General features: G+C 41.1%; 1 protein-coding gene across 1 annotated transcript; it reads right to left on the bottom strand.

Annotated features, from left to right (window-relative positions):
• Nucleotides 1-834: 834 nt before the first annotated feature.
• Nucleotides 835-23,803, bottom strand: arhgef11 (Rho guanine nucleotide exchange factor (GEF) 11). The gene is given in 43 exon segments (XM_039822512.1): nucleotides 835-4,309; nucleotides 4,420-4,552; nucleotides 5,430-5,734; nucleotides 5,899-6,009; nucleotides 6,405-6,641; nucleotides 6,788-6,937; nucleotides 7,077-7,132; nucleotides 7,293-7,373; nucleotides 7,463-7,544; nucleotides 7,655-7,828; nucleotides 7,923-7,998; nucleotides 8,377-8,525; nucleotides 8,613-8,730; nucleotides 9,350-9,475; nucleotides 9,795-9,871; nucleotides 10,607-10,747; nucleotides 10,871-11,019; nucleotides 11,341-11,388; nucleotides 11,674-11,880; nucleotides 12,015-12,144; nucleotides 12,332-12,361; nucleotides 12,757-12,850; nucleotides 13,753-13,879; nucleotides 14,086-14,109; nucleotides 14,706-14,828; nucleotides 14,960-15,045; nucleotides 15,156-15,209; nucleotides 15,437-15,535; nucleotides 15,681-15,785; nucleotides 15,931-15,999; nucleotides 16,440-16,532; nucleotides 16,654-16,691; nucleotides 17,147-17,195; nucleotides 17,572-17,679; nucleotides 17,903-17,974; nucleotides 18,168-18,367; nucleotides 18,492-18,549; nucleotides 18,914-18,963; nucleotides 19,371-19,475; nucleotides 19,586-19,677; nucleotides 19,999-20,013; nucleotides 21,015-21,050; nucleotides 22,320-23,803. Coding segments are annotated over 43 exon segments (4,362 nt in total). The 5' UTR covers nucleotides 22,355-23,803; the 3' UTR covers nucleotides 835-4,259.
• Between the last annotated feature and the right edge of the window lie 441 nt (nucleotides 23,804-24,244).

Genomic DNA, 24,244 nt, shown 5'->3' on the forward strand with positions numbered 1-24,244 from the left:
AGTAGGTGGCTCTTCTCACACCGACCCTTCTCATCATCTATTCTCACTATTCAAGAATATAAAAGTGTTTGCTGGCATTTGTTTCCAAACAATCTCCTCAAACTCTGGTAGATTTTGAAAAGTTGAAAGTCCTTCATGGTTATGAAATAATGATGCATATAACTATGAATTTTATATATAATCAGGTGTACAGCATAGAAAAAATAGAAAAGTCACATTATTTGATGAAAACATGAAGGTAGGCTGAAAATAAATGTCCAATATTAGATACAACCTTGAAAGATGAGGTGGGACCTCCACCCCACACACACACCAAAAAAGAAACAAAGTCTGGTTTCCTGTCAGCAGCAAGGGCATGAGGCCACACACACACACACACACACACACACACACACACACACACACACACACACACACACACACACACACACACACACACACACACACACACACACACACACACACACACACACACACACACACACACACACACACACACACACACACACACACACACACACACACACACACTTAACCACAGAGCAACTATACTAATAAGTAGGTGGCTCTTCTCACACCGACCCTTCTCATCATCTATTCTCACTATTCAAGAATATAAAAGTGTTTGCTGGCATTTGTTTCCAAACAATCTCCTCAAACTCTGGTAGATTTTGAAAAGTTGAAAGTCCTTCATGGTTATGAAATAATGATGCATATTATAGCTACAACTATGAATTTTAGCCAACATATCCAAATGTTTAATTGAATGTTTCACACTCCCTAAAAAAATTAAATTGACCATTAAACCCAAATTCAAAGAGCAAAAACTCACAATCCACATTTTCTCTTTTCTTTAATCCAGTTTCTTTTTAATCTCACAAAACACATGAATCTGAGACATGAGCTCTCTGTTCCTTCTGTGCAGCTAAACAATCTCACCAATTTTAAAAACAAGGGAGAAGAAAATAATTTATACATCCTTTTTAAAAAATTATATCTACAAAAATAAAATCAAATACGAGGACTAAGGCTTTACAGAAAAAAAAATGAACATATATAAAACAAGTGGGTCTGATCTCTCTATATTACATGAGTGAACAAGAGTTTTTAAAAAGACACAAAATAAAAAGACAATGAGATGATAGTAAGACGTGTGTATGCATACAGTAGTTTGCACCGTGCAGGGAAGTTTGTCTGTGCAACATTTCTTTTAACAAAAAAGGAATCAGTTATAGCTTTCTTTTTTTCTTTTTCTTTTTACAGCTGGTTAGGGCCACAACGCTGATGCCAATGTACAAGATAAATGTATGAAAAGAAGAAATCATGGAAGATACAAAGAAACTGAAGTGTAGAGGTAGAAATTGGAGATGAACTAATGCTGTAGTTAGAGGTGGGAGGGGAAAAAGAGGAAAGATATTTGTCGAGGAGAAGAAGAGATCCTGACTTGGATTCAACCAACTCAGACCATCTGGCATTTTTTTGTGCCAAATTACAGACAACACACACGTTATGCATGTGATGATTGAGTGTCCATAGCTTGGCACGGCAATGTGTTAAAATGAAGGAATATTTTTTTCTTTTCTGGTCATGGACAAAACATATGGTCCAAGATGCTTGAAAATCAGCAGCCAAAATGTCAAGAAAAAAAAAGCCAAACCATGTTCCCTTCAACACCTCTAAAGAGATATTTCACTTCGGAAGAACATTTTTACATTTTAGCACAAATTACTCATATTCATAATGGCTCAGCTGCTAAAATCAGCCAGCCTATGCAATCAGAAGCTCTCATTCTAAGTCCACTCTTTTTTCTTTTTTTTTGTTGATCATATGCGACAGCCAAGTTACACTTCTCATCAAACGACGCCTTCGGTGTGTGCTGGCTAAAGAGTGAAAACCTTCCACTAGGCAGTGAAATATCATTTTCATAGCAGAATTTGGCTGGTAGTTTGTAAATATACTTGGCTCCTGGTTTGTGCAGTTTGGTAGTGTATTGTCAGTTTTGCTGGGTAACTCACTAAAGTGCTCCTCAGTATTTGAAACCAGCTCAAATAAAATCCAGTCCAGTGTGATTCTGCCCAGCTTGATAAGAGAAAGAAAGAGACAAAAAAAACAACAACATTTAAACTGGTAGACAAAATAACTTCTCTAAAAGAAGTTCCTTCCTTGTGACATTTTAAATACATCTTTTCGGTGTAGGGTTTATTGGAATTAGTTCAAGATAGATGGCGTTTGAGAAAAAAGCACTTTGCTCTAGTGTCAGTCTTTGCTGGTTACACGTGCCTCAACCAAGGAGTACAAAAACCTTTCTGAATGTCAAGGACGTTAAATTCCTCCTACATATGATCCAAAAATAGTTCAAGGAATAGTTCGACATTATTAGCTTCCTTGCCCCGGGTTGGATGAGATCGATACCATTCGTGCGTCTGTGCTTCAAGTACGGAGCTGGAGCCAGCAGCTGGTTAGCTTAGCTTGGTGTAAAACACCAACATGGTGAAAACGATACGTTCAGGCGCAGTAACCCGCAGAGACTGCAGGAACCAATGAGATATTAATTACTGTGCTCTTTAGGTGCTAGTTGGTGGATTTTGTTACCTTAAGAGCGAGCCAGGCTAGCGATTTCCCCTGATTCCAGTGTTTATGCTAAGCTAAGCTGCGTCTGTCGTTAGCTTCAGATTTACCGTACATATATGAAAGTGGTATCGATCTTTGCCCGTAAATGTATTTTCCAAAATGTCAAACTATCCCTTTACATTTTTTTTTTTTTTACTTCATCGAACTGCTGTGATCACAGCACAGTTGCATATAGCGGTTACTTGTTGATTTTTGATTGGACCACGTATATAATAAATATAAGTTGTTCTGTGAAGGGTAGGGGGACAAGATGTAGGTTAGACGGATATAAACACTATGTATGGTACGAGCGCTGCATGGGGGAAGGGAGGAGTTGCTGGTTCACAGTATTTACCGTGGGATTTACACACACAGTACACCGGAGAGAGGGGTGGAGGACACACAGTCAAATCTTAAAAGTGTAGACAGGCAATGTCAGCGGCGATATTTGGCAGCAATTTGGTTGAGCGACACAGGACGCCAGTGAAAATTCAAGTTTCTAAGTTTGAATCTGTCGTTTGTCCTCTTTCCTCACACTCGTCATCAACATTGCCTTTCTTGAACCTTGCCCCAAAACACCAGAACTCTCCCAAACTTAAAACAACTTTACATGATCAGAACAGCTGTGCGAATCCACTGAGCTTGTTTATTTAAATCGCTGAGATCCCTGTACGCCATCTGAAGCAGCGCTGAAAATAAAACCTGCCAGCATTTCAGTAGTAGACAGCGCAGAAGTGTTTCCAGAACTTTGAAGTGAACAATCAACACAAACCATTAAACCATCAATAAGTTGCACTGATGGTTCCAAGCTTTACTTAAAAGGAGGGCTTACGGATAGGTAAGTGTGGCTACAACTGTTCCTGATGACAACAACTCTAGTGTTTCCCCCACAGTGGGGAGATTACGAAGGTCTGAGATGAATGAAACGGTTTAATGTGTGTGTGTGATATTGGTTTCCTTACCCAGTGCAAATAACCTGAATTATATAGACACAGTCCTTCGGCCGTGGTGGCAGGTGAACTCAGTGTAAAGCAACTAGTGGCGGGGAGCCGGGCACTGTAACGTCGGCCCCTAAATGTAAAGCCAGTGGCATCTCCGCTTCCTGATCCGTCCACTGTAGAGGACGTACATGACAGAGGGATGCATTGTGGGTAAAGTGCAGGGGCGGTGGGTCCCTCGGATTTTTCCTTAAATAAACATGTCAACACTTTTCTGCTCCGTTCCTTCAACCAGCTCTTTAAAGCAAGACATACAACTCCTTTTTCTTCACATATATCCAACTTGGTCATTTTCCCCCACTTTCAATTCTTCCAACCTTATTTTTTTTTTTTCCTTTCTCTCTTTAACCAGTCAACTTTTTTTTTTTTCCTTCATACTCTTTCCTCACTCGGTCCTGGACTCCCCCGTGCTCTGGAAGAAGTCAGAGGTTGTGCGGACCTCAGAAATCCTGGTCAATCCGGCCAGCTTAAAGAAAGCAAACAGCTACAGTCCTTCCTGGGCTCTGTTCCACTGGCCAGTGCATGCAGGGACGAGGGGGCGAGGTGAGGCAGGGCTGTGGCGCCGGAGTCCGACAGTGGGTATGCATGGGTCTGTCCGTATGCCAACAATTAAGATCGATTGACCGCAAGTAAATCCACTCTGCAGCGACGTCAGAATCCAGTCGACAGAATCTTGGGCTCTGCTGGACTGCCCTCTTTGCCTGGTTGGGTTCAAGGGAAAAAAAAAAAAATTTAAAATAGAAAATAACAAAGTGCATCATCAGTCATTGTTTTGTAAAAGATTTAAGATGCAAATTCAGTTCCTCCTCACCGTCTCCTGAGCTACGATCCAGAGATGGTGTTCTGGAGACGGTTGCTGAGTGACACTGTTGGTCCTCGGAGTCCTGATTGACGAAGGGCTCTCTGAGGGTTTTCAAAAGCTTGTGATGGGACTTCTCGATTTCCTGTAAAGGGGTGAAAGATGCGGGACATTATAGGAGTAGAACAATGAGTGTAATTATGCTAGCTGGTGAGAGATGAACACGGAGTCTTCAAACCACTGTAAACTTTGTGGGTTAAATCATAAGACATGTTGACCCAGTTCCTTGCTTGTTGTTAGGAGAGCCTCTTTGCCCGTGTAAAAAAAAATTGACGGACACATTCACAGATGCCATGAAGGGGCTGCAACAGAAAATCAAAGTGAAGGACACAGCCTGTTGTATAATCCAGTTTTGTATAATCCATCCAATCTATATTCCAGTGTTATTCCGAAATCTTTTATTTATTTTTTTACAGCCAGATGACATATGCTGCCTTTATTACAGTCCCCTCAAAGGCTGCGGTGACTACATTTAATAAAATTAAAGAAATAATCTATTGGTTGGTGAATAGAGGCCATGGTGGAAAACCTTGGAAACAAACGGCAGGGAGATTTCTTAATTTTCTTTATATACAGTCTTTATATACACATTTATTTCTAATTTACTGTTGCAACAACTGAATTTCCCCACCGGGGACCAATAAAGATGGATCTTATCTTATCAATCAATCCGTATGTACCCTGTAAAGTTAGGTAGGTTAACGCATTACAAGATGCCATCTGTTTGCAAACTTTGTTTCATCTCTCTCCATTTGTCCTCCTAAGAAACAACTACGCCTCTCTAACTAGTTAGAAAACACATAAGAAAGAAAAGAGACGCTTTGCAGTCAGTCCAGAGAAAGTTTGATGTGGTGTGAGCTTTTGGTGTGTTATAATATGTGGAGAGGTGATGGTCATCAGTCCAGTCCAGACAACGGTCACACAGCCACCTCGTTGCCAGCTTAACACACTTAAAAACTCACCTTCAGCTGGCGCAACTTGCTCGTCAACCCCTCAATCGTGTGGAAAATCTCATCCACATTTTTGATCACGTGGCTCTGCCCAGCCTGCGATTGGCCCGTTTCCTCTTCCTGTTCCAGTTGCATAGCCTCTGATTGGTTGGGCTCTGCACCGCAGGTGAGCGTTTCCTCCTCTGGATGAGTCTGTGGTGGTATCACTTCCTCCAGAGGCTGAGGGAAGTGGCTGCCTGTGGGGGTAGGAGGGTCGTTGAGGTCTTCAGTGAAGCTCTCTCCCTGCTCCGTCGGCATTACCAAGTAGAAAGTGTTCCCTAGAGCACAGAAAGCGTGCATAAGTGGGAGTAATTTCAGGGGTAAAATCAACACAACTCTTCAATTATAGATCATACCCTTTTATCTTGATTAATTACACGTACAAATAAAACAGTGTCTTTGTCTGATAAAAACTACAGCACTTGGCCAATTTTGTCATTACCCTGCATAGTGGCCTCGCCTCTCGGCTTGGATGATTGGTCGGAGGGGAGGGTGACACCATCAGTGATGTCATCACGGACAGAAGAAGAAGAAGAAGGACCCGCAACCACAGCTATTGCACAGAGGATAGACGTGTGACAAAGAAAAAAGTGTGCGTAGAATGAAAGAAGGGTGTAAAAGAGTGAGAGAAGACAATGTCAAAGGAAGTGTAGGATGGGTGTGTCGTGAAGAGCAAGCAGACAAAAGAAAAAGAAGATTAAGCGTGTAAGAAACAAATAATGAATCACCAAGTGCAGAGAAAACATGCAGATGAAGGCAGCCATTAAAAGACATCCATTTTGTCCCAAAACAGAAAGCAGTCACCAAATATTTACCTCAAGGGGAAACAATAGCGATTTATCTTGAAATAAAGGTTGCAAATTTGTATCTGAGAATTGAACGATCAGCCAGCCCTGCTGAAGAACTAAAGAGAATTATTTGGAAACTTTTCTCCATCTAATCCGTTACCTTTCCGTACGACCTGAACGCTGCTGGGTTGCTCTGCGTCTTGAGGCAGAACCTCCTCAGGCTCGGCCTCCCATTCGTTGATGCTGAAGTTGAGGACAGTCTCGAGAGACTCTGGCCGCTGTCTTTCGGTGAATGAGCTCCTTCCGTTGGCCGTCTCGTTGGTGGGCGTGTCATCTGAATCGTGGCTCCAACCGTCCTCTTCCAAATCTCGTAATATCAGCTGCCTTAGTGTTTCAACTGCAGAGCCATAAACAACAACAACAAAAAAGGTTTTGAAATTCCTCAAGGTTGATCACTTGCTGATTACTAAAAAGCTATTTGAAAAAAAATAAGTTTAACATCCAACAGTTTGTAGAAGTGATGCGGATGCGTTTGTTTCTCACCATCTTGTAAAGCGGCCTCTGCCACACCACCGTCTTTTCTCTCACCACAGATGAAAGCTCCTGATTGGTCCCTAGGTGTGTTTTCTGAGAGCTCAATGTCCTCGGAGGAATGAGTCTCCATTGAATCCGACTGCTCCGTCATGGAGTTGTCTGGAAGATTTAAAAAAAAAAAAAATCATCATATCCTTTGTTTTGTGACTGAGCCAGTAAGATCAGACTCTATTTTGTTTCACAAATATTTGCAGACCGTTTACATATTTGAGGCTGATGATTATAGTGTGGTTATTACCTGCAAAGACATTGCTGCCAGTTGACGCTGGGGACGCACTGCGTAGACTGGGGGAGCTATAGAAAATACCAACACAAGGCACACTGAGCATACGCAAGGCAATGAAAATAACTAATAATAAAGAAGAGAAATAAATGAGAAAATGCAAACACATCTAAGAGAATAACACAAGTCCTAAAGTCCTATGTATTATCCATAGACATAAGATTTACTCACGATATAGGCATGGATCCGTGATTGATCAGGGGCGATGAACCACCAGTTGACGAGATGGTCTTTTCAAGTAAATCTTTCCAGCTGCAAAACAAAAACACAAGTTTCTGAAGGCTGAAGAAGAACGTGGATGCTCGGTAAGCCTTTCCGAACGGTTAAAGAAAAGAGCTTACGTGTTTTTCTCTGATGATGTCCCAGCCACCAGCTCATAGATCTGCCTCTCTGTGGTGCTGATGACATAGAGGGCTTTGTTGTCTGGAGAGAAATCACAACATTTACACATTTGATCACCCAAAAAAAGCAGCAGGGCAATTCATTGACAACACTTTTGAAATTAGCTTTCCCGGGTGGGACCACAGTCTCACCTGTAGCTACTAAGCGGACCAGCAGAGAGTCCAGCTTCACCAGAGGGCTGAAGGAGGTCTTGCTGTCTCCGCTGCCTCCACCCAGCCAGCGGGATGGATATCTCAGCTGCAGCCGGTCGTCTGGGCCCCTCTGTAGGAGGACCAGGCAGTCTGACAGCAGCAGCGCTTGAATCTCTGATCGAGGAACACAGAGATGACATGAGGTATGAAACCAAACTGATCAGACTGTATGCATCAATGCAGAATGTATCCACACAGAGGTACTGACCTATCTGCTTATCTTTGCTGACTTTCCACGTGAGAGGACCTTCATGAATCATTCTCTTAGTGGTGAGGTCCAGACTCTAATAGAGAGAGAAGAGTAAATAATAATAATAATAATAATAATAATAATAATGACTTTATTCAGGACACAATGCAAGGCCCATGGTACAGTTAAAAAAAAAAAAAAAAATAAAATAAATAATAATAAAAAAAAAAAAAAATATATATATATATATATATATATATATATATATATATATAGCAATAAACATTTAGTCTATATGTGAACCTGACAGAGCTAAGATCAGTGTGGGCTAAAGCCTTTTTAATTCTGAGAATTTTCATCTTGCACATACATGGATATATAAGGCTTCAAAATAGGTAAACAAAACACATTTAGGTAAAAAAAGGTTGGTATAAAAAAATAACAGATTAACCAGCATAAATGATGTGACAACCTTGAATAGAGGGGCAGCGTCCAGCCTGCGTTGGTATTGACTGAGGCGTTGCCGGTGTTCTATTTCCCCGACAACCTCATTAACAGCCTGGAGTATCCCTCGGCAACAAGCCTGGGCGCGTTGAAGTGAGGGGAGGTCCGACGAAACAGCTAAACGAAAAACAAGTCAGTCTTAAAAATAATACTTTTTCTCCCTGTGTTAACGATTATAATGCGATGCATGTCTTGATTCCTCACCCTCTGTGTGTTTAATGATGTTGTCCAGCAGCAGGGGGTACTTGGTGAGTCTCTGCATCTCTGACACCAGCAGGTCTTTGAGCTGCAGCCTCCGACAGTGAGGACTCGCTTCACACTCCTGAACAAAGTCAGAACAAGTGAGCGCGTAAAGCACAATGCTGCACGACTATGAAGGCTAGGACTAATGAAAGAGAAACAGAAGGATCTACAGAGAAACTGTGGTCTTGTAATTTGAACGGTAAATCATAGATTTCTAAGTATAGTGACATACAAATCGATACCAACTAGAAACTAAAGAGTTTATTGATCACACGACATGAATGGGAGTGAAGCACTAACACAGCATACAGTATTAGTAATATTAATAATGATATAAATATATTGTCCATTTTGTTGTTATTTTGTTGTATGGTCTTGAATATAGTAGTTACTGTGTCATCTCGTCTTGATATTTGTCTGGGTGGGTGATGATGACGGGGGTGGGTATGTTCATGTTGCAAATTGTATGTTTTGTGTGTTGTATTTAAAATAAATGAAAAACAAAACTGGTAATCACAAAATAAAGATAAAACAAGATTTATAAATATCATCTTGGTAAAATTAGGAAATCCACATTCCTAATCAAATGTTACTGACTTCAGAAATGACTTGATAAAATGATTAAGACCGTCTTTTTGAATCAGGTGTGTGTGTGTGTGTGTGTGTGTGTGTGTGTGTGTGTGTGTGTGTGTGTGTACCTGGATGATGTGAGCGAAGCGAGGGTCTTTACGTTGTTTGTTCTTGATGAGCTCCAGAGCCTGAGACTGCTGGCTGCACAGCTGCGATGCTTGTTCCTGAAACTCATCTCCAGCTGCATCTTCAAACTGGAAACACACACCATAATTACCACACTATATACTGCACATAGACACCTTTCACATTAAGGGTCCTATCTTGCAACCGGTGCAGCGCAGCGCAAAGCCCGACGCATGTGTCTTTGGTAGTTTAAGACCGACGCAGTTGTCAATTTGCGCCCGGTGCACAGACCCTTTTTTTCCGCCGTCAAACTAGCAAAAGTGGATTTGGACACGCCCTAAACGCACCTGCGCTAGGCGCTTCACGCCGTGCGCTTAGATCGTTAAAATAGGGTCCTGAAAGAGAAATGAGAAAATTGAAACTGACGGCAGTGATTATTTGACTCACCCTGGCCAGCATAACGTCCCCGATGTCCTGAACGATGGGAGTTTCTCTTCGCTTCTTCATCGCCTCGCACAGACTTGCTGCAAAGACACAGAAGCCCCATTAACATTGACTTAAAGAACCTCAACTGGTGATCATGGGTTAAATCATTTTGAATCCTACCAATAAGATAATCCATAAATCTAGTGGCAATTATATCATACCATATGCATTCATGTTGGCTCCTACTAAAAGCCCAAAATACATATTGACTTAGAATAGCTGCAGACTGAGATTACATTTAACAGTCACAACCTTTGCTTCACTTATTGTTTACCTAGCAACATACAGCCCTGAATACATGTTGACTCAGTACAACTCACTTTATTGTGCAAACAGAAGAAGCAGAAAGCAGTGACACAAGGAGGACACAGTCACAGTTCCTCAATTGTCCTCATATTGAAATGCTCAAAATCCAAACCAGGATGTTACTTTTATTAAAGTCAGGTTTTCAAATTGAACTCAAAAGAAATAATAAAGAAGTTGCTAAATAATTGTGCACGAAGTCGGTGGGTTCACTTTTGGGAAAGAAATATTGTCAATGTCAAGCAAAATTGTAACATCTTTTTAAATAGGTATTTTTCATATTGTGATCTGAATGATACAGGTATGGAAAGAGTTGACAGTGGAGTATGAGAGGTCTGTCATGTTCTGAAAATACACAGCTATACCTGCAATTACAGTAAACACACATCACACATTTGTCATGTACATTTTGGTAACTGACTGAAATTAAGACCTGGAAATATTCACTTTCACACAAACAGTACACTGACCGTGGAGTTCATAGACCTGGGGCAGGTTGGGGAAGATGCAGGCCAGCTCATCAGAGTTCAGCACAGACCTCATCTTCTGGAAAAAGACCTGGTCCAGGACCCTCAAGGTCCGCAGGTGGGACGCCTCGGTGGTGAACAGCTCTGATGATGGAGAGAAGAGAGAAGAAAACAGAGAATGGTATTAACGCATTTTAAAGCAGACTATTTTATTTGATAGTACTACAGTTGTGTTTACTGTCAACGCGTGTTGAATTTGACTCGTACCGTATATGACGGCCTGTCTTTCCACCTCCCTTGGACTGAGTGTGGCGAGGAGCTGAGGAGGAACTGTGTCCTGCCAGATCTGACTGTCAAACACCTCCTCCTCCAGTGCTGCAGTGTCTGGCAGCAGGGCCAACGGTGAATCCACACTCCTACAGAGTCACATAAAAAATAAACATGGATGTACCAAGATGCGCATGGAGAGATGGTGTAAGCGTATGGATGGTGGGACAAACAGAAAAACAAACAGCTGATTTTAATACTAAAATAATTATATAGGTATCTCTTTTCTGTTCACCTAACATCATGGGGAAACTGAAAGATGCTAAAGGCTGACATTTCTTGTGATCCAAACCATTTCTTCTTCAAAGGTTTTGCATGTGGGGAAATAAGTCAGCGATCTTTATTTCGATTTTCCTGCCAGACAGTTCCTTAAAGTACTGATCATCTATGGGGATGACATTGAAACTCACCTGCGTCTAGACCGAGGGGTGTATGGGGGTGTAGGGTTCTCTAGAGACCTGAGTTTGAGAGAGAGTGGAGAGAGAGATGGCACGAAGTGAAAACCTACACTTGGAGGGGTAACATCCGGGGTGTTTGAGTTATTAGGGATGTAAAGGTTCCACTAAAGGGGAAAGTGTTGATTCCTCAAAGAGTAATTAATTATTTTAATTTATACCTGCCTGAAGTATGCAAAAAAAAATAAAAATCTGTATCTCAGTATTATCTGGGAAATTTTATTCCAAAAGTCAATAGAAACGTGTGTGTAAAAACACACTAACAAATCCGGCTTTGTGAATCTTTACCGTGCAGAGCTGCTGGACGCAGAGGACGAGGCGCTGTGCTGCAGCAGCCTGAGGCCTGGTCCCTCCCTCTCCTCCCCGCAGTCCTCCATGTCCACATCGCTACGAGAGCGAGGGACAGACTCCGTCCCTGAGACAACGCCCCGCCGCCGCCCTTCTCCCTGAGCCTTCAACGACTCGCTGCGTGCCAGACGCACTGAGATCGTAGGGCTGCAAGAGAGAGCGTAAAGAAAACATACAATATCACTAAATCCATGATTATCAAACACTTTCAACGTGGTGCTGTACCACCCATACGAGCGGATACTGAATATATTCTACATATTGTAGTTTAAGAGAGCTACCTGTCCATGCCGTCTTCTCCCAGGCTGCTGGTGGAGAGCCTCTGGGGGTCAGCAGCATCGTCTCCCTCCTCTCCCGTCTCTGTGTGGTTCTCAAACTGCTGAATGATGTTCCTCACACTGCCAGGACGGACTGCACACACAGATATTGCTTAATTGTATAGTACGATGAAATAGTCCCCATATAGGGTTGATGTGTATAAAATGAGATGGAACACAAGCACATTTCAAACTACATACATTCCACAAAGAATAACTTGGTGAAAAGCAACATTCAATTAAACAGCAAAAACAAAAGTGCAATGACATAAATTGTATACCTTCGGTGGGAGACAACGGGACATGGAATGCTACAAAACCAAGATGAACCAAAAAGAAAACAATGAAAACAGAACAAGATGACACAATGAATATTCCATAAATCAATAAATAAACTTGCAAAAACAATAAAAGGGCAAACAGAGGACAGAAATAAATAAATATTGACTGACAAATACAATGAGTGAGAACATCACACGCTTGTGTTAGCATGCCTCTGATGTGGTGTGCCAGTATATCAATAACCGACAGATCTGATTATGACTTTACACATATAATGACTTTACACAGATGGACTACCAGTGTGATGATTAGAAGTAAGACTATTGTATGTGTGTATTAGCATTTTTGACAATGAACTTGGATAAGACATCAGGTTATATATATATATATATATATATATGTGTGCGTGTGTGTGTGTATTTACTGGACTGGGATGTGGTCCTGGGTTTGCCAATGTACTTCAGGATGGGATTTCTCTTTTTATCCTCTCCATCTTTCTCTTTCTTGGTACCACTCAGCTGTGGAGAGAGGAACCATCAAGTCATTCATTCATACATACATATACATACACACACATACATATATATACATATACATACACACACATACATATATATACATATATACATACATACATATATATACACACATACATATATGTACACATATATATAACATACATATATATACACAAATATATGTACACATACATATACATATATATACATACATACACACACATATACACATACATACAAACATACATACACACACACACACACACACACACACACATATATATATATATATATATATATATATATATACTATATATATATATATATATATATATATATATATATATATATATATATATATATATATATATATATATATATATATATATATAATAGTTCTTTGTTTAGCTGTGTTGTAAAAATATATTAGTTTCGGTGTTGTGTGGCTGTCATCTCTCTCTTTCTATCTATCTATATATACATGTGTGTATATTGTGTGTGTGTGCACACACACACATATATATACACATGTATATATACACACACACACACACACACACACACACACACACACACACACACACACACACACACACATAGATAGAAAGAGAGAGATGACAGCCAACCACACTGAGAAACTAATATATTTTTACAACACAGCTAAACAAAGAACACTGTTTCCTTTGCTGATACTGTGATTGCAGTACGAATTGCAACACAAGTCAAACTGCAAAATGAGTTGTTCTTGCATATTGTAAAACAGAAAACAGATGCCCATGTACTTCTACTCTATTTTTAATAGTGTGGTTTCAACATAGCAGTAGTCAACATTACTTAGATAATCACTTGCAACATCTTCCCTTCCAACTCAGATTTCTTTTTAGAGCGCAGTTATCCCTTACTTTTTTCGTCTTTAAGAAAGCCAGCCACTTCTCCTTCTCCGTGCTCAGACCAGGGAAGACCTTGGAGTCTCTCAGCTTGATACCAGAATGACGCAGGTATAGGTGCACGGCCGAAGCCAGAGGAGAACTGAGTGAGAGGAGCGATGGGGCGGAGAGAGAAAGAAAGAAAGACAGAAAGAAAGAAAGAGACAGGACAAACATGGAAATGTGGGGAGAACAGACCACAAGGGAAATCAAACAAAGAAAAAGTGTTAAGAAAGAAAGAAACAAAATCGCTCAGACAGATTGCTGTTAAATTACATTTCACTCCAACAAACAAAACATTTCTTTTACCTTCTGTCCTCTTCGTGCTTTGATCTGGAGGGAGAACAGACAGAGAGACATAAAAAGGCTGTTAACTCGCCCCACAACAAACAACAGGCTTTCAAAGAGATATCCAGTTTAATTCCTCAAGAGTTAAATCCAGTTCATTCAGGTGCAAACACAGGTGTAAGAAACAGATTGTAGGGCGGCTGTCATGTGATGGGAATCGGCCTGTGTGTGTATAAAGTCAAAAGGAGTTGTCATGTCATGTGGTTTCCAGGTTTTGCCGCTGTGGTAATGACCTTTGTTATGATAGCTCCTTCTTTCGCTTTGTAATAACTACTTTATTGGGCCCCAAACATCGAATCCTGCGGCAGTCCGAGTGTGCAAAAGTTAATATTCACTTCATGGTTACAGCAACATGTTGAAGTAGAAAAATTTATAATTAGTTAATAGGTGGATTTAGACCCCCCCAAAAAAAATCAGTTTTGGTTATCTTTTGGCACAATAGTAAACCTTAGTTAATAAATTCCAAAGGAAAAAAAAACTGATCTCCTCTAGTTTGACATAATTTAGATAAAGGTGAGTCAACATGTTTTTGGTAAAAGGAAAAACATGTTGCAAGAGCAGTATGTGAGTAACAGACTCACAGTATTTCCCAGAGGGCAGTGACCTGTCTGTCCACCACCTGTCTCTCTTTCATCGGGTCTCCATCCAGCTGCTGCAGGTCTCCTTCACCAAACAGAGAGCCAAGACCCATCATCTGCTTGTTCCTGTGAAACACAAGCTTAAAGGGTTAATGTGAACTCTTGATCGTCATGGCAATATTGTCAAAACGGTCATTTATGGTGATTATTCTGCCTAAAACGGACGTCTTAAGTACTCTCAATCTTGAGTAACGTACCTGTAGTCCTGTATCTGGTCTTGGATGTCTGGCAGCACTAGCTGCTGCAGCTCGGACAGAGGTCCTCTGATGTCCTCCGGTGATGAGTAGAATTTTGTGATCGGGGGGGGGGGGCGTGTTTTTTTGGTGGTTTTTTCTTTTTAAAACACTTTTGTGGGGAAAAAAAAATGGGGTAGCCCACAAAGCAAACTAGCATTTAGTTCTTACCTATATCTGTGAGATACTCCTCTCGTACTTTGATTTTCAGGGGCTACAAGGGGAAGAAAAAAAATCATATAAGTTTTAAGCACGATATACGGAAAAAGTCAATATTTGCTGTATATGAAAAAAGCTAAATCCCTTTTAACGGAAGATTAGAAGAAAGTTTAACATTTAGCTTCTTTGATGCCAAATACATCAACACATCAGCAGCCAATACTGGGATATAAGACATGAAGGATTACAAGTATAAACTCATTAAGACATGTTGGTGCATACAGCATCTGGGTCCAGGAAATGGGAACAGATCTGAGGTGCAAGTGCGCGGGCGTCTTTAGTACTGGAGCCCAGGTAGGCCTCCACCGACAGGTAAAACAGCTGTTGTGGACACACATACAGTAACCATGAATGTAAGCAAGCAAACACAGATAAACACATGGGAATGTCATCCAAAAACAGTAGAATAAGCACTTTGTTCCATTGCATTTGCTCAAATCTAACATGAAATATAACGTAGACCGACCAGAGGGTTGGGGTCCAGAAGCTGGGTGAAGACGTATCTCATGAACACCGCCATGTGTGCCGGTCGTGACCTCAACAACTCAATGTCCTGGAACGGTCCGTCCATCTGAGAGACAGAGGAAGAATATGAATGACTGTATAGCTGGAGGGAACGGCGAGATGCAATGAAGAGAACGGAAGAAAATGTAGAAAGACTGCTGAAAATCACATCAACTCGGATCGATAAGAGTCACACCGAATGTTCTCCTCACCTCGTTAAATGCATAGCCGTCATCTTCTTCATCCTCTTCCTCGGGGCCGATGATCTGGGCCTTTCCGCCCTTTGAACAGACGCACACACACACATTTAAAAAATAAAAATGGAAATCACTCAGTCACACACTAGAGGACACTGACAGCATGTCCAAGCCCATCTTCCATTTTCATTTATATACTGTGCATGCGGTGCGCAACGCATAACAGTTGGATGAGGTGAAATTTGAATTTGGTGACAAGTAAGTTTTCAGTCTCACTGCTCGTCTCCTACATTTTAAGCAGCTATGCAAGTCGCAGTGACAGAAATGGAGAGGAACGGATGAAAAGGAAAGAACAGCAGCTACATCTCAAAATAGGGGAACCGTATTTTAAAGAATAGAAGTATTTTGTGTTATTTTTAGGTCCAGTATAAACCCCAGCAGAAGGGAGCTTGTGCTGCATGTGAGGATCTTATTGCAAAGGGACATCTATCTCAAGTGAATGCAAGTGCGTGTGTCCATCTCACCGAATCAGACAGGGTGTGTGTGTCGGAGTTCTGCCGTCGGTGTTGGGGGATCCTGAAGGAGGATGAAGGGGAGGAGTGGGGACTCTCAAAGGCCTGGGGAGGAGGAGGACGAGGGAGGGAGGATGAGGGGGACGGGATGAGTGGGACCATCACATACACAAACGCGCACATACGATCTCACCAGTTTATGAAAAGATAAGACTGTGCAGCCTACCTCCATGTCTCCTTCGCTTGACTCCATTGATAGTCGACCTGTCAAAGCACAGAGCAGTTTTAAGCTACAGTGTTTCCCCTATTATTGTACAACGGGAACCCCCGCCAGGCCAGAAAAATCTTTTTTTAATGCCATAAATAACCCCTATATCCATTGTTTTTTCACTCTACTTATTCTGCAGCAGCCCTATGCCATCATCTGCAGCGACGCACTGCTGTGAGTTCATGAACAAGGCAAAGATAACTCAGTATGTTTTATTCTACAAGAGACAATCCATTTTACGCCACTTCGATATAGCAAGTTCAATTCAAATCAAAGTATGTTGGGTAGTGTGTGGTACCATACCAACTAATGAATTAGAATCTCCTTTCATTTGAACTCATTCTATGTATTTTCTGCTGACATTTAGACTAAACCAGGAGCACTGCATGCTAAACATGAGATCCAATGCAGCGCCGAGATATTTACTTAAACAGGTAAAAGCAATACAAACCTTCTCCTGCTATGACGTAGCTTGTGGGACATTCGGATCGCGTTCCCTCCTGGAGAGGCAGAATAAAGCGTCAGTTAATTTTCAGCACTGGCTGTAAAAAGGTAAACTGTGCGTGTAATCGTTAAAGCTTGTTATTTTTGGGGGGGCCAAATCAGGTGCAGCAGAACAGACCGTGAACACAACACTGACATATAGGTTTGAATTTAAAACCCTTTAAAAACGCTTGACACTAGAATTTGACACGCAGGCATGATGGTTGCAGTTATAGCAGCCAAATGTATAAACACCACCTCGTCTTAAACTTAACTGAATTCATCTGGTCCCATGACTTGATCAGTGAATTTGAATATGCCGGTAAAACAAACAGTTAAAATACAGAGAGGGCTTTTCAGTGAGTATGGAAAGCAAAGGTCTGGTCTCCTCACCAGATCTTGCTGAATCTTGACCCTGACTTGGTGAGCTCTTCTCTTGGCACTTTCAATCCGCTCCCCCAGTGACAGCGACGGGCTCCTCAACTGCTCCTCCATCAACTCCTGTAATATAGTTATTATCAGCAGACATTAGATGCAAAACATCGTTGTAACTAATTATGTAGAAAACAAAAAAAACAAGGAGTGACGTAGAACATTAGAGTACACAATAATGTGAGACATTATAGATCCTTACATGGCAAGTTTTTTTTGTATACAGAGGAAGATGCAGTCAGGGATGTGTGTGTGTGTGTGTGTGTGTGTGTGTGTGTGTGTGTGTGTTTACCTGCAGTTCAGCCTCTTCCTGCTCCAGCATTTTCCTGAGTATCTGAGTGGCATGTTTTTGTACTTCTGGGTCCTAAAAAAACATTTACAACAGAAAGTGTAAATCATTTTGATGATGAACGATAATACTCTGCATTATTATTTCTTTGCTTAAAACAAGTACCTACACATGGTTAGTTTTAAGCATACATTTATTTTCACTCAGTACTGATGCAAGATGATACCAGCTGGGAAACCACTTTAACCCTTAATATCATTCCGATTACCTGTAGTGGTTTGGGTCCAGTGATTCTTTGGGAAGGGGTGCTGCTCAGTCCAGAGGGCAGGGGCGGAGGTGGAGGGGGTGGGGCCTCCCCACCCAGAGACGTTCTTTGATTGGATGTGAGCTCAGTGGGGAGGGGCTCTAAGGGCAAGGAGGCGGCTGAAGGGGGTGGCCCTTGTAGTGTCAGAGCTACATATGGTCCAGCTATGGGACGATAAAAAAAAAAAAAACAGTGATGGAATCAGATAAACACCGGCAAAAGAACAGAAAATTACCAAACACATAAAATAGTAAACCCACACAACGATCACACTTATTGCAAACTCACATTTGATGAGCTTTACCACCTCCTGATGGGACATGGAGGACACCAGTGAGCCATTCACCTGAGAGAGAGAGAGAGAGAGAGAGAGAGAGAGAGAGAGAGAGAGAGAGAGAGAGAGAAAGAGAAAAAGACAGAGAGAGAAAGACAGAGAGAGAAAGACAGAGAGAGAAAGACAGAGAGAGAGAGAGAGAGAGTTTAATTATCCTGTTTACTTGTATTATTATATCAGATGTATTTACTCCTTGTTGTTGTTTATATGTATGTATGTTTGTTCTTATGCTTTGGCAACGCAGATGTATTTTTGTCATGCCAATAAAGCAACATGAAATTGACAATTGAAAATTGAGAGAGAGACAGGCAGGAAGATTAAAATCGGGAAGGAACCAAAAACTTTCTGATTGTCTGTGATGGAAAGTAGTACACACCTTTATGATTCGGTCCCCTTCTTGGACCCCGGCCTTGACTGCTGCACCACCTGTAAAGATGAGTAAAGGCATACGGTGAAGCTCATGTAGAGAGAGAAAACAAAGTTTGAAGTCATGTTGTGTGCTACTATAAATAACTAATTTATCACTGCCCATGTCATCTAGGTTATATTATAATATATATTAAATAATTTTCAAAGTAGGATCGTATCAGTTTGTGACAGTGGACCTTCAAATCCATGAAGTGTGTAGTTGTATGAATTAAGAACAAAAATGATACATGTTTTTCGTTGTGTGATGATTTTCTTAACTACATATGGATGTTTAATCATACAATCTGTAAATTCCCATCTATAATCTCTTGAAAAGGGAGGAAAAACATATTTTCATTCTGTGTGTAAAAGAATAGAATAAGAATTATGATAACATCAACACATGGGTTGTGCGAGAGTCTTACCAGGTCGGACATTCTGCACTAGCTTGACTCTCTCTCCACATACTGTGAAGCCGAAGCCGAGCTGGTCCTTCTGCACGACCACACATCTCTGAACAAGACCAGTACCTGGAAGAGGAGAGCAGGATGTTAAGGGTGTTTTTGGGAGATATTAAATATTGTGAAATTCTAAATCCATCCTGAAACAAAAACATTCAAGCAGCATGGGAAGTCTTTACCAGTAATCTCAGCAGGGATTTCAATCGATGGCTCCCTCTGCTGGGTGGCAGAGGATTTGCGCTCTGAGTCGCCGATGGTCAGACTGCTGAGCCTGGGTTTGAGAGATGAGAGAAAGAGAGGCTTATAATACATGAAACAATACTAAACAGGGTGAAACATTCTCTGGGAGGGCTGGTTGGGACTGGGAGAGGCGAGAGGAATAAATGAAAAGGGAGAATCATTGAAGGTGGGATGGGCCAGAACAGGCCAAAGAGGGGAAGCTTACAAATAGACACAGAGCTACAGAAGAGGAGAGAGGGAAATCAGATGCAGAAAAGCTAGGGAGGAGCATGGTCAGATATGTAGGGTAGAGAGAGTGAATATATAAATAGCATCACAAGCAACAAGAAAGAACCTTGAAGGGAAAACTCACCAAGCAGCAAAAGGGCTGAAAGCGAAGCATGACAGCAAAGAAGGATAAGGGCAGATAAAGGGAAAAAAGATAAGAGAAAAAAAAGACAGATATTCAGCATGAACTTAAAGGACACAGAGAAACAGAGCAAGAGCTGATATCACCCCCATGCCCTTTATGCTCTAACAGATTGTAAACAGTGAGACCAAGTGACTTCCATGAATAACACATGACGAAAGAACACACAGTGTAAACACTGAAGGGTTTTGGTGTTATTCCAGAGTCCAATGACAATTGGACAATTTACCACAAAAAAGGTACCTAAAGTTATTAATCCATCAAAATAAATTTGTTTGTGTAAATTTATTGGCAGAGCCAATTAGTGCTGAAACAATAAGTCAATGAATGGCAGTGGAGTAAAAAAACCAAAACAACAAATTAGATACTTAAGTAATCTATTTTGTCAATTGTCAAGGAAAAACTTTTACTGCTTCTAGCTTCTTGAATGTAAGGTACTGCTCCTCATATTTAGTACTTTTTGGGTTTGGACCTTTTGGTCAGAAAAAAAAACAATATTAAGGCTTCACCTCACATTCTGAGAAACTAAGAATGAATGGAGGTGTTAACTGATCTTGAAAATGATCATTAGATGTGTCCTTTTAGCCAGTTATCAAATCTCAATATATCAAACAAAGAACTATCTGAATGGACTGATCTACTGTGACTAAGCAGGAGAGCAGGAGTAAGTCTGTAATTCTCTTTGAATGCTGTCTTTACCTGCTGCTGCATTACTAAGTTCAGTGTTCTGATATGACTTACATGGAGGGATAGGAATTGGTGCATCCCAATGAGCTATGATACACTTTGAGTGTATGAAATGTATACATTTTCTTTTTTGTGCAAGTGCTGGGTCAAGCCCAGGCACTCTGAAATAACAAGGGCAGCCACTGAGAAATCTGTTGCCACAGCTGTACAATCTGTAGGTGTCACTTTAACCCCAAACCCTGACGTAAGCCCTCACTGGACAGCTGTCCTACCTGAACGGGTGGACGTTTTTCTTATTGGCTGCCCTGCTGTCACATGACACACACACAGACACAGTGGTAGGCACGTGCACCAGAACACACACACACACACACACACACACACACACAGGAAAAAAGTTGATAGGAAAGACACATCATAAAGACAAAGATGCATCTAACAGACAATGACAGAAACACAGTGTAATGCTACATGGTGAATGTGGTGACTGACAAACAGGATGAACTACAGTACACCAAGTATTAGCAGCTGCAGAGCTAAACATAGCAGGTGAAGAGTCACAACACGACATTCAAGCAACAAATACAACACGACATTCAAGCAACAAATAGGCTAGACACTGAAACTCACTGTAAACAGAAGACGTGGTAATCTTTGGAAATCGATTCAGAACCGATTTTTGATTGAATTAAAGGTTGCTGAGGTGTTTTGTGCTTAATGTAAGAGTGACTCCTGCTTATTTTCAGTCTCTGTACATAATATCCACACTTCACCAGGCCTGACTTTGTGTTGTCATGCGACTGTCATAAGAGCTGTCTCTGTTGTCCCTATGTAGTCCAAGATTTGTATCTACATGTTTGATCACTGCTTTTATCTGTGTGACTGTATTTTCAATGCTTTTATTCTTAAAGTCTGTGCTTTTAACTATTGCCTTCCCGGGGACTACAGTTTAACATTTGCTTTTCTGGCTAATTCAGGGATATTTTCATAAAAGTTATTAATATGCACTGCCCGTGTGAAAAATATTAATACAACAATTTGAGTAGGTCGGCTGGTCTTGTTTGTTAGTTCTGAAGTTAGCTAAAGACACAGTATGCACAAAATACCTAATTTCATCAAGCAAAGGTAATTATTATGATATTAAATCCAAAATGCGACCAAACGTTCGACACTTTTTTTAGACGAACTGCAAGCATGTACATCGTCCGGGTGCTGCACTGTGCTATTGCTGTTGGGTTCCGCTTTTTTCGTTCCGCCCACAAACTTCATTAACAACGTACAGAAAAAAAATATTTTGGCATTTGTGAATCGAGTCAAGATTAAAGAGTGTAAGAAAGTATGAACTCCCAGACTGGTACTATTGTCATGCATACAGTATTTTCCACTATTTTTGCTTGTCTCATCACCTCCGAGGAAACAACCTGTCTGACTAGTTTTTCAAGAGTCCAGAATGGACCTCAGTCAGATAAAGACATGTCAATAGGCTAATCTGGGGGCCCTACATTTCTGCGCAAGGCGTTGAGGTGTACCCTTAACCACAGAAAGAGAAAGTGTCTGGGTGGATGTGAGGATCGTACCTGTCCAGTGTAGAGGTGGGTTGGCGGAGACTCATATCTGCAGCCTTTTGACACTCCTCTGCTTCCTGGTGCGGGGATCAACACTGTCACTGGGCCTCTTTTATCATCATCCACATCATCTTTCCTTTTTCAGTTTTCAGTCCACACAATGGGGCTCTCTGTTGTGCTTTGATCAGATCTTCAAGCTACTGGGAAGCTGGTTCAGATCAGACAGAGTGCTCCTCATGTTCCCATCCACCCCAGTAGTTCCAGTTGGATGTCAGATGCTGCTAAAAACTAACACTCAAATCTCCTCAGTTTTTTTTTTACTAGGTGGCATTAGTGGTTAAAAATAAATAACTACAAGAAAGACTGGAAAATGGGTAAAGGACAGTCTGCTTCCTCAAAGGTCATTAATCATGAATGAATGGCTGATATGTCTCGCTATGCTCCAGGTCAACAACTCCCATGCCTTATAGTGTCTGTGTAAAGCTAATTATTGCCAGATAAATCCAAGCTTTAACACTCTAAACTGCCGTCCAGGTAACAGCTCAGCATCATGTAGTGAAACCTTGCAATAAAATAACGAACCAAAACATTAACGCAGTCCGACTTGTTTACATGTGTGGCTTTCAACAGCTGTGCCAACTTAAATAATCCCATACAAGCTAAGCAGTACCTTAATGTCGCACGTATCTTTGCCCTAAGTTATTTAGATAGATTGATGTGTATTGTAGCTAGCTGATGCAAATTTCTCTATACACAAAATAACGTGCCTTAGTTTTATAAGTAAAACTAAAATTACCACTCCGTGAAAATTAAAAACAAAATAAAACACCGTGCAGAATGAAAGTTAAAGGTGCCTCTCGGTTTTGTGTTGTGACTTATCTAAATATTTAGCTGTCTAGGGGATGATAACGACCATCGGAAGCGGCCTGCTATATCCAGCTAGCTTCCTGAAGTTAGCTCTACGGGTGGGCCGATTTCAACCCGCGGCATGGCGTTGTTCCTCTGGCCGACCAAAAGCGCCGTGAGTTCGGCTTCCAGCTGCGCTAACGAGTCGGCCCTTTAGAGGTAGCTAGCTAACCAGCTATGTCTGCAAAGTGAAAGGCCAGCATGGTCTTAACTGCATGCTAATAGTTGAGTGTTGAAGTAGTCGAGGTAGTGGCAGTCCATGCAAATTCCAGCTCGATATATCCCAGAGTCTCGTTTTCGTGCAAATTCAGACACTAAAGCTGCATGTTAGCCAGCTAACGTTAGCTAGAATGCAATACGAGTAAAAGCTCCACCTTAGGTCTTTTTTTCCCAAAACAAGTCACAGTGGTGAATCCGGATTTGCTTCTCTCTCACGTGGTCTACCAGAAGACTCAGAAGTTATCGTTGCATACATTTATTGTGTTTAAATCCCGGTTCTTCAAATAATGATCTCTGCTGTGTTGTTATCCTGCTGCCTTGACTGGCTGCTGGTCCACCACCATATTCTCAACGATCATTACGTTCAAAAGAAACACAACAGAGCCCTCGTATGGATAGATTGTGGTATTGCATGCGGTTTGCCTCAGCAATGTTGATGCTACTCTGACTGACTACTATGGATCCATGGCTGCACTCATGCCATGGAAAAAACTATTTCTAAACACACTAAAGATAATATGCAAAATATAACTAACACGAGTAAAACCTAACACTGTAAAAAAAAACTTTCTAAAAGAGAAATACTTTTTATGAAGAGTAAAGTAAACACTTCCAAACTTCTTGTATGTGTTTTGCATCAAACACACTTAAGGTATTATTGTTTTTGTACTTTTACTATCATGTATGAGTCTTATTCTCGTTAGACAATTTAATATCACCATCAATATCTTTCTGCACGATTACTGCGCATCATCGAACATCTTCAGACCTGATGTTATAGGGCCAGTACAACAATATCTTCTTTATGGGCA

Source organism: Perca fluviatilis, chromosome 14 (assembly GCF_010015445.1).
Source record: "Perca fluviatilis chromosome 14, GENO_Pfluv_1.0, whole genome shotgun sequence".
Taxonomy (NCBI): Eukaryota; Metazoa; Chordata; class Actinopteri; order Perciformes; family Percidae; genus Perca; species Perca fluviatilis.